At 41.8% G+C, this 14,777-nt stretch overlaps 1 protein-coding gene across 1 annotated transcript in view; it reads left to right on the top strand.

Moving 5' to 3' along the window:
• The window catches only part of LOC311225823 (unconventional myosin-X-like), a gene marked incomplete at its 5' end in the record, with an annotated part of 175,189 nt that overhangs the window by 68,762 nt on the left and 91,650 nt on the right, over nt 1–14,777 (top strand). Inside the window, 2 exons of the mRNA XM_084311217.1 lie at nt 4,943–5,130; nt 7,898–8,032. Coding sequence (XP_084167343.1) covers nt 4,943–5,130; nt 7,898–8,032 — 323 coding nt within the window. The remainder of the gene's footprint in view (nt 1–4,942; nt 5,131–7,897; nt 8,033–14,777) is intronic.

The following is a 14,777-nucleotide window of genomic DNA, read 5'->3' as shown; positions in this document are numbered from 1 at the left end:
ACGGACCTGTGTATATAAGTGACAGCTCCAGTCTCGTCTAGCAGATTTTCATTTTTAGACTTCAGACACCATTCTTATAGCATCAGATACTGTTGAGCGATGTATTGGAACAGAATCTGTCTATTTTTCAGAGTGGCGTCCCTATGACAAGACTCTGTTTTTTTAGATGCTCTAAATCTTTTAAATGACAAAGAGAGTTTTTGCTATGCTAAGAGAGAGATGTTTTGTTTTATACTCATTTTAACTGGATTGGACATTTTCAAGACAGAATCTTTGTAACTTGCTTTTTCTAATTAAAATAACTTTGTTTAAATACTTATTGAATTCGTGGACTGCTTTCCTCCATGCCGTTCTATCACAATGTGCCGCGACGCTGGCCTTGCCCTGCTCTCGTCTGAGGTAAAACGGTATAGCTATATTCTGGAAGTCATGCAGATTGAATCAATTGCTGGTTACTGCTTTTCAGCTAAAGTTATATAAAGGATATTATATAAATATATACTATTGACAGTAGTAATGTTTAGTTTCACTGTTTATTGTTTGCAAGCGCCGGTAGCCACTGTGTTCGACGGGCTCCATTGGGTTTGTGGGAAACTGAGAGTCTCGCCACTGCAGGGCCGGACGATCGGTGGCCACGGATTTATGGACTTGTCGAACTGATAAGGGGTTATGGGGCTTGCAAATGATTGTTAGTGTTAGTACGCTAATATTACACTATTAGCAGTAGTAATACTTATTAAAAGAGTAGTAATATCATCAGGCTTACAAATGATTAGCATTACCGGCCTTTCCTAAAATGATGATAATAATGATGATAATGATAATGATAATAATAATATTATTATTATAGGCAAAAGAGTTCTCCCAGACATACATTCGGTTTATTACAAACAAAGAAGAGGTTAACAACTCTTCTATGCTTATATTTCATATCAACTGGATATAACTAACTAGTGACTATGAAGTAAGCGTGATTAGGAAATAGTAATTGACCCGAGAACTTAGCGAGTTTAGCACCTCGCTGGGGGATATCGGGCGGCCACAGGGTTATATCTCGAGTAAGTGACCTGAGATAGATAGAGACAACCCATCGGCATTCAACAGGAATCTTCTGAAGTGTATAGTTAATTGATGTTTCCAAGCTCCACATGCTTTGAAATTGGTAATTATTCTCATGGTTATGGTTACACTGGTCTTTTTCATTCGAATTACATATGTCTTCTAGTATTCAATCACACTAGGCTACATTAAAGGAACACCCCAACATTACGATAAAAGGCTTCTTCGGAGTCAGACAAGAAGATGGATACCTATTTCTGTGTGTTCCAGCCTAGCTTAGCACAAGTGAACGGAAACAGATATAAACCACTAGCCTAGCTTAAAACTATGGGAGAGTTGTTTTTGGTCAACAACTAGGCTAGCGGGTTCGTATCTGCTTCCATTAATTTGTGCTAAGCTAGGCTAGCTTGCAGCCGGATAGCTTTCTACTGAACACACAGATAGGAAATTGTGCATTTCCCATAATGTTGTCGTGTTCCTTTAAGTGAGAGGTCTGGACACAGAAATTGCCAAAACACTTGACGAGGTGGCCTAGCTCACATTGCAATTGGAATTGCTCGTAGTCTGGACGGAATCAGAGGTCTCAAAACGCATCCACCTCGTGGGCAGTGGCACAGCAGTGGCACAGCAGCGTGACCCTCAAGTAACCACCAGAGAAGCAACAGCTACTGTTCAATGTTGATGAATGCACACAGAAAAGACAGAACTTATTAGATGAAGAAACATACCTGTATATACTATATCTATGTCTGTATATATCTCTTACCGCCAGATTGACAGTGGCAGTGGAGGTAGAATGGTCGTCTGGTAATCAGATGGTTCCCGGTTAAATTCCAGCTCCTACCGGCAGTATGTCAAAGTGTCCTTGAGCAAGACAATTAACCCCTAACTGCTCCCGATGAACAAGTTGGCACCTTGCATGGTTGCCTCCGCCATCGGTGTGTGAATGTGTGCGTGAATGGGCGAATGTGAGAGCTATATAGTGCTATATAAATGCAGGTCCATTTACCTACTCTTTCTAAGTATACCACTGGCTAGTATGGCTACTACCATAGTTTATTTATATCTGTATCATCAACACTGTACATATATCTGATTAGCATTATTACTCATACTCAGTAGTACTCTTTTATATATATTCCAGTTTAATCACTTGTACATTGTATATTGCTATTATTACGGTTACATTTGCACTGGTTAGATGCCAACTTCGTTTTGTTATACTGTACTTGTGCTGTATGATGACAATACATTTGAATCTAATCTAATATACCGGAACAAAACCGTGGCCACTACTAAAGACTTGTGTGAGGCGGTGCACAGGACGCACATCAAAACAACTTCCCATGATACACATCTCTTCGGTAACAAATAAATCTCTTGAATCTTGAATCTTGACATTCATGATCCATGTGGTGTTGGGCTTCTCCAGATATAGCTACAATACACACCAAGTTTCAAGTTAAAGTTTCAAGTTTCTTTATTAGTTGTCATACAAAAATACAGAATACTTTTATATGAAATGCTTCTTTCTGTTTTGCTCCTGAGAGTGTGCTAGATAAAAAATAGATAAGTATAAAATAGAAGTCAAAAGTACGTAAACAAAAGTGTTCAATATACATATATACAATATACAATGCAGAATAGGAAAAGTAATTGAGTTACAATACAATATACAGTACAATGCAGAAATGGGACGAGGTACAATTTAGGGTAAGGTGTAATGAGGTATGAGTTGTAGTGCAAATCTCTTTTAAAAAGGCAACACCTTTTTAAGACTTGCGCTATTGAAATCGCCCAAAACCAAAATAGCAGCGTCAACATTAGCTGTTTGTAGTTTGTTTACCTCGTCGTGTAGCTTAGAAAGTGCGTCCCCAGTGTTTGCATGTGGTGGAATATACGCTCAGATCAGGATGATGGACGTTAACTCCCTCGGAAGAAAGAAAGGTTGGCATTTGATGGTTACTTTGATGCCATTAGCTACACTATTACACATAATAATAATAATAATAATAATAATAATAATAATAATAATAATAATAATAATAATAATAATAATAATAATAATAATAATAATAATAATAATAATAATAATACACACTTACCTTCATGTAGTTAGCAAACACGGAAGGCATTTGCTTTTCCCTGCAACCCATGTAAATCATATCATCTCAATCCAGCTTCAAGATCTCTTTTTACGGTTACCGTGAATGAATGAATGAATGAATGAAAACTTTATTTAACAGATTGCAGAATGGGTACAATACAGTACGGCTCAATACATACAATTGTTAAGGGGATGCAGACCTGAGAAAGACGTTTGTCTTGTTTCCATCAGGGTCCCCCATTTTCAATATCAATCCTGATATTCTGTTCCCCAATGATAATACACTTCAATAACGGAAAACCTGCATCCTCCTTCACATGACAGTCTAACGTCAGCAACCAGGGCATCATGTGAAAAGATGATTAGGCTATTTATTATTTATTAAGCACAAGCATAAAAGGGACAATATCAAATGTTTTGGTCAGAAATAAGTTATTTCAAATAAAATTATTGAAGACAAAATAGAATTTTCTTTAATATAATTAATCATACATCATACGATACCCATACATACTGTACATTGTTGAGTGACGCCCATAGCTTGGACGTTTGTCCATTTTGCCAGATGGCCAGGGATGGTGTTTCCTGGCGGTTGTTTGCATGGGCTCATGAAATTGGAACTGCGATCCCATCACAGAGCTCGCATTGAACTGTTGAAATGTAGACACAACCCAACTCGGCCTGGTGTGAACGGATGTTCAAATCATGATCCCAGGAGTCACATGAAAACACCAATGGTTACGAACGATGTCACTGAACAATGTAGAGTTGTAGAATTCCAACATAGAATTCAGACAATTGGAAAATAACTTCCAGCTGAAAGGGTTAATAACTACTAAGAACAGAGTTCAGTTTGGGTAGGGTTGAGGCTCAATGAGAGCTGAACATTAGATAGATATATAACAAGCCTAGAAACCTGAATGCTTACTGGACGACAGGCTGCTGCTGACAGTGACCTAGTCTAGATGATGAAATATTTTCCATACACGGATTTCCCCTAAGCTGATCATAACAATTTACCCTGTGTGGGTCAGGCTTCTGTGTCATTCTGTGTGCGTACGTGCATGTGTGTGTTTGTGTGTGTGAGCTAACATGTGTGCCTTTGTGTGTGTGTGTGTACAGTATGTGCATTTGTCTGTGTGTGTGTGTGTGTGTGTGTGTGTGTGTGTGTGTGTGTGTGTGTGTGTGTGTGTGTGTGTGTGTGTGTGGGTGGGTGGGTGGGGGTCAGCTCATATATAATGTAAGCTCACGTGCATTTGTGTGTGCATGTGTCTGTGTGTATGTGTGTGTGGGGGGGGTTGTGTGTAAACTCACATGTGTGCGTGTGTGTGTGTGTGTGTATGTGCGTGCGTGCGTGCATGTGTGTGTGTGTCCAGGAGACAATGCACAGTGTGCAGAATATGATACGATGGGAGGCTTGCTGTCCTGGTGTTTTAGTCAGAGAACAAGGTCACTGTGGAGCCGCAGGTCCAGGCAGCTCACAACTCTAACCATCCTCTCTCTCCTCATTTGACTCAGCCTCAACTCCTCTGTGAACCCCCCCCCCCTCTCTCTCTCTCTCTCTCTCTCTCTCTCTCTCTCTCTCTCTCTCTCTCTCTCACTCTCTCACTCTCTCTCACTCTCTCTCTCTCTTTCACACACACATACACACACACGCACGCACACACACACACACACACACACACACACACACACACATGCACACACGCACACAGCCACACACACACACACACACATGAAAAACACCTCTGTTAATCCCCTTTTACCTATTTTTAGACTAACATTGGCAGTATCCTGGCCGCAGTGAACCCCTACAAACAGATCCCAGGTCTGTACGACCCGGAGAGAGTGGACCTGTACTCCAAACACCACCTGGGGGAGCTCCCGCCCCACATTTTTGCCGTGGCCAATGAGTGCTACCGCTGCATTTGGAAACGCCCCGACAGTCAATGTGTCCTCATCAGGTGAGCTACACGGGGGACATGGAGACATGGGGACATAGTATAATCACGTATAAGACTACAATTGGTATAAAAAAGCTTTAGTAAAACTGGCTATAACTGCGAGATACACGCTTCTCTCACTCAAACCCTTTCAACCCACTCTGTCTGAGAGGCTTGTTTACTTCCTGGCTCTATGGGTGCACCAATCGCTGAAGGCCGCGGCGTCCTTCAGGCTGGCATTGTTTAAAGAGATTCCAGTTATAACCTGGTAAGACAGCTCCTTGGCAAAACAACAAGGATTTTGTTGGATTTGGTTAGTTTTGTTTCATTACTCAGGAGGTTAAATACTCTATGATGAAACGTTTCTTTCAACCAAATGCTCAGTAGAAGGGATGCATGCAATGGCAAAGAATAGGCTGACGTGGGAACTCTGGGGTGACACTCCAAAGTTTAAAATCTACTGATTTCATTGGATGATTTGGGGTCAAGTGAATCTTGAGGGGGGATTAAAATAAGGTATGTAATAAAATGTTATGGTCTGATAACTTCTTGGCTGGGGTGAGGGCAGGGGCTGATTATGGGCAGGGTGGTGATTTGAGGAGGGTTGAAGGGCTTTTAACGATTCATTGAGTAACTCAAATAATTTGATTACAAAAGTCTTGTAATAGAATTGAATGCCTGGAGTAGTGTTTAAAACAGCCAAGTTCACAATTTTAAAGAAAAAAAATCTAATTAGCTTGATTAATCGGCAGATCACCCAAACTCTAGTTGAAGGGCAATGGTTGATTGATTGATTGATTGATTGAAAACTTTATTAACAGATTGCAGAATGGGTACAATACAGTACAGCTCAATACACACAATTGTTAAGGGGATGCAGACCAGAGAAAGACTTTCGTCTTGTTTACATCAGGGTCCCCCATTTTCAATTCATCAGGACATATATGACATACATGACACATCTATACATTTATGACATACCAGATTTGCAAATACAGTACTGTTTGTGATACAAAAAGAGTCCAGAAAAGAGTATATACATTTGACGTAAAAACTGTACATTGGGGGAGGTTGGTTAGGTGGGGGGGGGGGGGCTGTATATTGGAGGTGGTTCGGTGGGTGGGGGGGGTTGGGCAGGAGGGGTGGGGGGGGGACACTGTACAACTGTACAAGCAAAACTGTACATTGGAATATTGACAACCTACTTGGTAATTTACTGTACATTGGACGGAGTTGGGTTAGGACATTTACATGGGCCAGTTTCTAATTGCAGTCTCCCGTAGGTGTTCTTTGAGAGTGTTTTTGAAAGTATCTATTAGTCAGTGTAAAATGCTTGAATTACCCCTGCTATGTAAATATGTGAAGGAAAACAACAATGCTTATAACCCCCCATATTACATTAAAGGTTGGATGAGGGTGACTTGGTCCTACCTGTAGATGTGTCTCTATGGTAATATAACCACTGGTCACTGGCAACTGGAAGGTACTCGACTTTTGTAGGGAGGTCATTTATTTATTTTTGCATTTATCTGCAAAATAAAAATATATATTATTTTGTTACCGGAACTTTCTTGTAATCACTTGACCCGGCAATAAACTTGCTAGTTAAATGTTACCTTTTTAGTCAACTTTTTAGTTACCGCAAAATCAGGTTATAAATTAAATCTATCTTTGAAAATGACTCATGGCCTTCTGAGAGGAATTGCAAATAGCAGCACGAGAACACTCAGGCTTCGACTTGGGCGCTTTTGCCAAAAAACTTGAAAGTCTCAAACAGAAAGAATTTCACACAGTTATAGTTGAGACTTTGGGGAAACCATCTGGATGTAAAAACCTTGTTTACTGTTTAGGGGGAGTAGCCATTTTTATGAAAAACACAGATGCCATTTTGACTGGCATTTCTCCAACCAATCATCAACTGACAACCATGGAATGCACACAGGGGTTGGCTACAATCTGAGTGGTTGTTTGATCTACCAATTGAAAGTATGGTTTTGGACTTTGGATTTTTGTGAGGGGAGTGGCTGTAATCTTTGGGCCTGAAACTGCGTTCTGATTAGCAGTGGGCGGAGCTCCCATTATGATTTCATTATGGCAGAACATGACCAAAACTGTCATCCTCCAACTATCCTCGAACAGCAAAACCACCATTCAACAGCACCACTCGAACACAAACGTCAAGTCTTGACGTTTCAGTCTGCCACCTGAATAGGATCTCATTGACCCATCTCAAATGGAAAAGAGGTTCCCGTCCTCTTTTCTTGATCCTCCAATCACAACTGTTGCTTCCCTCGGACGAAGAGGACGGAGCTTGAGATAGGTCAATTCAAAGAGTGAAACGGGGGTATTTCAACATAGACCAAGCGTATAGACCAAGGGGCTGTTATTACGACGTGGTTTCTACCTTGTTACACTACCAGTAGCTCTGACAGTGCAGTCTGACAGACAGGCATCCAGTCAGGGGTCCAATTACACTCCTGCCTTGGTCTCACTGTGTAATCTGATTGGGTTAGAGACCAATAGACTGCAGGGGTGGCAATATATCTTAACCTATCAACGCTCAATATCTGTTTAACAACCGGATTAAGATAAAGGAATGTCAAGGAAGGTCACAATGAGTTTAATTAAAGTGTGTGTGTGTGTGTGTGTGTGTGTGTGTGTGTGTGTGTGTGTGTGTGTGTGTGTGTGTGTGTGTGTGTGTGTGTGTGTGTGTGTGTGTGTGTGTGTGTGTGTGTGTGTGTGTGTGTGTGTGTGTGTGTGTGTGTGTGTGTGCGTGTGTGTGTGTCAGTGGAGAGTCAGGGGCAGGGAAGACAGAGAGCACTAAGCTTCTGCTTCAGTTTCTCTCGGTGATGAGTCAGAACTCAGCAGGGGACCTTTCGTCTGAGAAGACCACCCGCGTAGAGCAGGCCATCGTACAGAGCAGGTATGGACACACACACACACACACACACACACACACACACACACACACACACACACACACACACACACACACACACACACACACACACACACACACACACACACATTTAGGTTTATGGGAAATATAGGAAGATTCTGAATGTAAGTCTATAATCTAATCCTAACCCTAAATTTAACCTAACCTTAACCTTGTCCCTGACCCTAACCTTAGAGTTAGTTATTAAAATAACTCATCAAACTAAATTAGGACATTGAACATGTCCTGACTTCATGGTGTATATTCTCCAAATAAATGTCCCTACACACACACACACACACACTAGGGATGGGTACCTTTCACATTTGAACCGATACGGTACCGGTACCTGTGAATCGATACCGGTACCCAACGGTACCTTTTTTCTGTACTTTAGTCTCAAGAAATTTAATTTACCTACCTCAGTCGTGAAAAAAATAAATCCAAACTTCAAATAACTACAATTTCGACAGTTTTCGGCTTGCCATTGCTCCGACTGCTTTGTTGTTGAATCAAGTCAAATCCTAGGTAAGCATATATTGTGCGTGTGAAGTGTGGGTGACATTTCTATGATAATTTGAGGCCTGCAATACCAGCCCGATCTCACTTATAATCAGTGATGCCACAGATTACTTGTAAAAGTAATCCGATTACTGATTACTGATTACTCCTTTAAAAAGTAATCCAAGTTACTTTACTGATTACTTGATTATCAGAGTAACTTAGTTACTTTGAAAGTAACTAGGTTACGAAGTCGTCGTCGTTCCCCCAACAGTTTTTTTTAAAACGCTTTATTGAAAGTGCATAAATTGTTTTTAACTTGTTTCTCTGCACATAACGTAAATTGTTAAACTAGTGCTTCAGCTTCTGTACCATCAAGTATGGTAAAGCAACAGTCTATGATGCTCACAGCATTAGAGCAGCCAGCCAGTGGTTTTACAAAACCAGTGTATCCATTCACATCTAACAAATGCAGGCTGAACTATTCAATTATATCAACTGTAACTATTAAATTGTTTTTATAAATGTCTCTCTATAAACATACAATCAGTCTCTCTTTAACATGTAAATTAACTGTAAATCTGGCAAATAAGAGCTTTTGCTCTGCCACCATCAAATATACATTAATCAATAGGGAAAGAAACAATCTCTCTCTTTTGCTGTTTGGCTGGCCTCCGAGTCCTCCTGTACCTAGTCGAAGCGTCGTAGTGTTGTGATTCCAGATGCTTTCAATGCAATTGGATGTGCTGTTTTTAGCGGTAGACAGTATTTACGTTTAGGTCGCTTTCACATATAGTTTTGGTGGACTCGGTGCGGTTCTGGGGGTGAAGTTGAAACATCTGAACAATGTCACGCGGTCGAAAAGGGCGCTTGTCTATTGGACAGTGGAAATGTGTGTGTGCTGCTGCGATCCCGTGTGTGCGCGCGCGCGTGTGTGTGTGTCTGTGTGTGTACTGCGGAGCCCTGGCTTCAGATCAGCGGAGCCGAGTTTTGACATGGCATTGATCCATTGTTCTATTGAAGCACATTACCACCATCCTCTCGCTAAACAACTTGTAGACCACGGTGTTTTTATGAGTGCCCACAAGTAGCTGTTTTAATAATATAATAAGCCGCGCGCCTCGGTAATAATAATAAGCCGCGTTTTTTCTTCCTGTAAGCGTTTTGGGGTGGAATTCTCAGACGAATGCAACGGAGCCCTGCTGTCACACGATTGGCGCATATGTCACATGACGTGCTGTGAAGACCCGCCCTACTCTGCCTCTGATTCGCAGACTGTGGATGGGGAATGTGATTGGGCCAAAGCAGAGTCACTCACAGACAGAGAGTCCAGTCACGCCGCGGGCCACATTCTTGTGTAACCCTTTCACTGCCACACCACGTCACTCCCAAATAAGAAAAACAGCTCAAAAATGTATTTTTGACTGTCGAAAACGAAATAAAATACTGCATTCCGCCTGCATTATGAATTTATGATGAGATAGTAACGAAATAGTAATGCACAGCCACTTGGACAAGTAACTGCAATCAGATTACTGGCTTTTAAAGATTAACGCGTTAGATTACTATTTTCGGGGAAAAGTAATCAGATTACAATAACGCGTTACCGGCATCACTGCTTATAATATCTTAACACTTTGTATGCCACGTCGGGTTTTCCTTTCTACCCCCTTGATGCCACCATCCACTCCCAATGTTAACGTTATTATCGCCTAATCTATGTTTTAAATTATGGCTATGTATCTAATCTGCCCGTCGCTTATCAAAGACTCATTTTCCAGTCAACATTGGCAAGGCAGATTGTATTTTTATCGCTTCATTTCCGTTTGATAGCATTTTGAAAATTACCCGTTTTCCGGGGGAAAACAACCCATGCCTATGATAATCGCCTTTTACTGGAATATTCCAGAACGTTGTCATTTGTCGGCCTATTTATGAATCGTTTTCAAATAAACGCTAGATGATCGATAGTATATGTGTGCGCACGCACGTTCGTGCCGCGCGCTGATAATAGCTGCTCTCATTTCCTGATCGCTTTTACAGTCAAAACAGCTATATCACATATCACATAAACGCTTATATCTCTGTGAAAACGAGTCTGATTATCCTAACACTGATAACATAGATTCCTTACCTGAGGTCAGATGGTATCCAAATGGTTTATTCCAATTTCCGATCGCCATTTGAAAAAATTTATAAATGTATTGATCCATCGTGTGTACAGTATAACCCATATTCGCCGTGGCTCAGAGGCTCCAGAATTAACTCTGGTAGACCCCGGCTGCATCAGTGAGAAGTAAAATGTGGAGTCAGAAATCCGTTCTCCCATTCACTTTCATTGAGTCCATTCCAAAAGGGTGATTTACCATCTGGGAGACGATAAGGGGCGCTTTTTTCACACAGTGAGAAGTAAAATGTGGAGTCAGAAATCCGTTCTCCCATTCACTTTCATTGAGTCCATTCCAAAAGGGTGATTTACCATCTGGGAGACGATAAGGGGCGCTTTTTTCACATCTGATCGCCGGCGGTCCCTGGATCTCCAACGGCGTGATGCAATATGATTTCAGATCGCAAAAAAAAATAGCTGTGACGTGGCATTCAACGGTCGGGTCGTAAACCCGAGAAAAGCCGTGAGTGGCGCTCACAGTGTTAATAAAGTACCAATCGACCACAAGAAAAAAGGTACATAATGTACATGTGTACTACGTATTATAAATAATACTACGTTTTCAGAAAATGTTTAAGTTTCCCTGCTGGGGATCGAATTTGAACCCTACTGTAACCTTAACCCTTCACTGTATACCTGTATGCCGTGACTAATAAAACTCTTGTATCTTGTATCTTGTATCTTGTATTAACCCGTTAAGCGAATGTAACCTCAACCATTTTAATACCACTTTAATAATCATAGTTAGATAGTGGTGAGAGCAATCGCCCACAACTGCAATGATTGTCAGTTACAGTAAACTAATGGTTTGCAGCATTTGTTTTGGACTTTTGCTGAGACAGTACGTAAATATATTACTTATGGCTATAACATAACATACATTATGTACCTTTTTTCCTGTGGTTGATTAGTACTTTATTTACGTTTTCCGATGAGATTGTGATATTCATGGTTTCCAAATCGCTGTAGTGATGATGGACAGGCGCATATGGAGGAATCAGCCCTTTAGTTTAGTTTAGTTAGTTTATTTTGGTCATTCACTTTGTCTTTACAAGGTATGTACATAGAAATCAATAATAATAAGTCATATTTTCCACAAAGTGTATCAGAATTTAAAGAAAACAATATTAGAATGATTGAAAATGTCATACTATATACCTACCCTTATTACAATATATAATTAACCCTTTAGTCATTTCAAAACATGAAAATAACAGAGGAAATATAGAAGAAAACTGAAAGATAAAGGTTCCAAACACAATACAATACACTTCACTCTCTCACAATAGTTTATACCTGAGATTTGTATTTGTTTGCCACCTTATACCACCTAACCCCTGCGACACAACGTGGTCTCTGTGCATTTCTTTCTGCATGCAGTAGTAGTTCACTAACAGTGGTTATATTTCGTATTGGCATCGCGTCCCGCTCTTAAGCCATACCGAGATATACCTCATCTCATGTACCTATTGTACTCCATCAACAAATAAAACCAAAATACACCCATCACCTGCCAGGCCCGCCCCTTTAGTGGCGTACTATATTAGTACTGGGCATGGCCACCACTCACTCTTCCTCTTTTTTCGTTTCCATCATAGCGGATGCAAGACGCCCTATGCAACTAGTTGTTATGAAAAGTTTAGAGAAATTAGGTTTGAGTGCTTACCGAAGATTTGCCTACCCCTGAAATCTTCGCGGCATGTTCTGGCGGTTCTGCGACTCTGCAGCGGGATGCATTTTCGATGCATCTCAGCGTCGAGTTCTGTAGTCTCCTTGTCTTGTTGACGGCAGACAGAGGGACAGCGTGTGAGGTGTAGCTATCGAGCTACCTCGCACAAGGTAGGACTTACGCCACTAGGCATTATCGCTGGTGTTAGTAAATGCTGCTTGTTGTGAGTTGTATTTTGCGCCAGGGGCAGGATGTTTGGGTAAACGTCCCTCTAAGAGGTGGACGTTTCCCAGGCTGTCCTGGAGCGCGCTGCTAATACTAAATGCTATAAATGCTGGGTCAATGTTCTACTGTTCCTCGCTGTGGGATGTCACTAGGCATGACAAATGCTGGCGTTTGTGATGTGCTCGAGTTGTCCCGAGAGACAACCGAGTGTGTATTGGCGCAAGCGGCGGGATATCTGGGTAAACGTTGTTGTTTTCCCTGTTATCCTGGAGCGCGCGGCTAACGCTATGCTATATTGGGCTACTGTTTTCTGTTCTGTCTCTCTGCTACGGGAAGGTCTGTCTGTACTACGGTCTTCCCTCCTAGATGTCATTATCCAGATTCAGTTAACCCGATGTTTGAAGCCGGGATTTTCCTGTTCCTCGAAGGTGGATTCAGTCTCGTTAACTCAAGCCAGACTTGCGACCCAGGATAAGTGTGCGTGCCCGCCTCGGCCGAGAAGGCAGCAAGTGTCGAGAGCAGAGATCCTGATTATCTAGCGGCATTGATTGATTAATTGATTTAAAACTTTAGTAACATATTGCAGTACGGCTCAATCGCCTCGCCGACAAGTTAAATGCGTTATCTATAAGCTAATTTCAAGTCCCTCATTACCTCAATCAATCAGATTATATTTCTTTAAACTTGCCTGCTGGATTGAATAATCAAATGAGATCTTGCTAGCGAAAATAATTAGTAAAACTGTTATACAGAATAACGATACGGCTCCCTTACCCATTGATTGATGTATGGTCGATCTTTTACTTATCTTCTCTGTGGTGTAACGGGTTCTTCTTTTGACTTTCACGCAGACGACCGGGGTTCGAGACCCAGTCGTCTCCTTCTTTTTGCAATATAGGAATAATTCAATTTGGTGCACGTTGAGAGCTATATAAAGAATGACATCCTCAATGCATGTAGATTTATAATATTTTGACTTAAAACTAGGCTACCTTTGCGTATAATCATTAATATTATATTCCAAAAAGTTATATTGGAAACACGGGGTTTCGAACACCGGTCGCCGGGTTGCCAGGCTTGAGCACTACCGCTACGCCACTGTGCCAGATGGGATAAGTTCATTGTTTATACATTAATGAACGAGAGACCCGTGTTTAGAATATTCTTTATTTTGTTGTTGTTGCACCGAGCGAGCGCCACGGTATATAACGTGCATTATTTAGGACAAAGTGAATTTAGTATCAGCATTTTGGGTCTATTTTACATTTCAAAAGACCCCTCTGGAAGGATGGAGCACAAAAACGTAATTCAGAATGGTATAACGCAGATCCTAGGCTGTGGGAATAATTTCAGGAAACGAGCTGTCACTTTCTTTGCGGGGGCGTGGCTTTGCTTGATCCGGCTAACTTGAACTTAAACTCTGCTTTCGACCAGGCTCAAACTTTTGGATCTGTTGTCATGGTGATTTGGAAAATCCAGGTACGGGGAATCGGAAAGTCCGGCTTAAGTCAGACTTACCCGAAAGTTATCCGGCTAACTCAGTTATCCAGGTACGGGGAACGGGGCCCAGGTGTGCTGTTGTGAATATTATGAATGAATGCAGGACTGGTTCTCTCTGGTCCGCAATCCCTTAACGTTGTGTGAATGGGCTTGCCCATTCTACAGTATTTTCGTGGTGTTAGTTCATTTATTCAGTAACCCCTTCATGGTGCACACTACAGTGGAGGTTGCTGGTTGCAACCACCACTGGTGCTCCGTGTTAGCATCAGTCCTTTGCTTTTGACATGTTGAAACAGTGCCCCGCCCGGCCGACGCCATGAGGTGGGTCGGCCTGGCGAGTGTAACTGTGTTTCGAATTGCTGTTTTTTTCTATAAAAAAATTGTGTCTGGTGGCGGGGCCTTGAGGGCCAGTCGACGTCGACACATCGTGCAAGGTTGTTGACGTTATTAGCTTTGACCTAGCCGCAAGCTATAACCGCTCAGGGCTCCCCTCTCCGCAGAGGATCTTGGTCTTCCGCTGGAGCGTGGGCGGTATTGTCCTAGGCCCCACACCGCCTCACACCGCGCAGCCAGAAGGAGAGATAGCACGGGCCCTCGACAGGCGGCCATGTTTTCCCCCGCCAGAGGTATCCTGGGCGTTGAATCGACAGGTGTCCACAAGGCCGACA

Source organism: Notolepis coatsorum, assembly GCF_963971535.1.
Source record: "Notolepis coatsorum genome assembly, chromosome: 3".
In the NCBI taxonomy this organism is placed as follows: Eukaryota; Metazoa; Chordata; class Actinopteri; order Aulopiformes; family Paralepididae; genus Notolepis; species Notolepis coatsorum.
The sequence above is the reverse complement of the archived record's forward strand: the minus strand, read 5'-3'. Positions and strand labels throughout refer to the sequence as shown.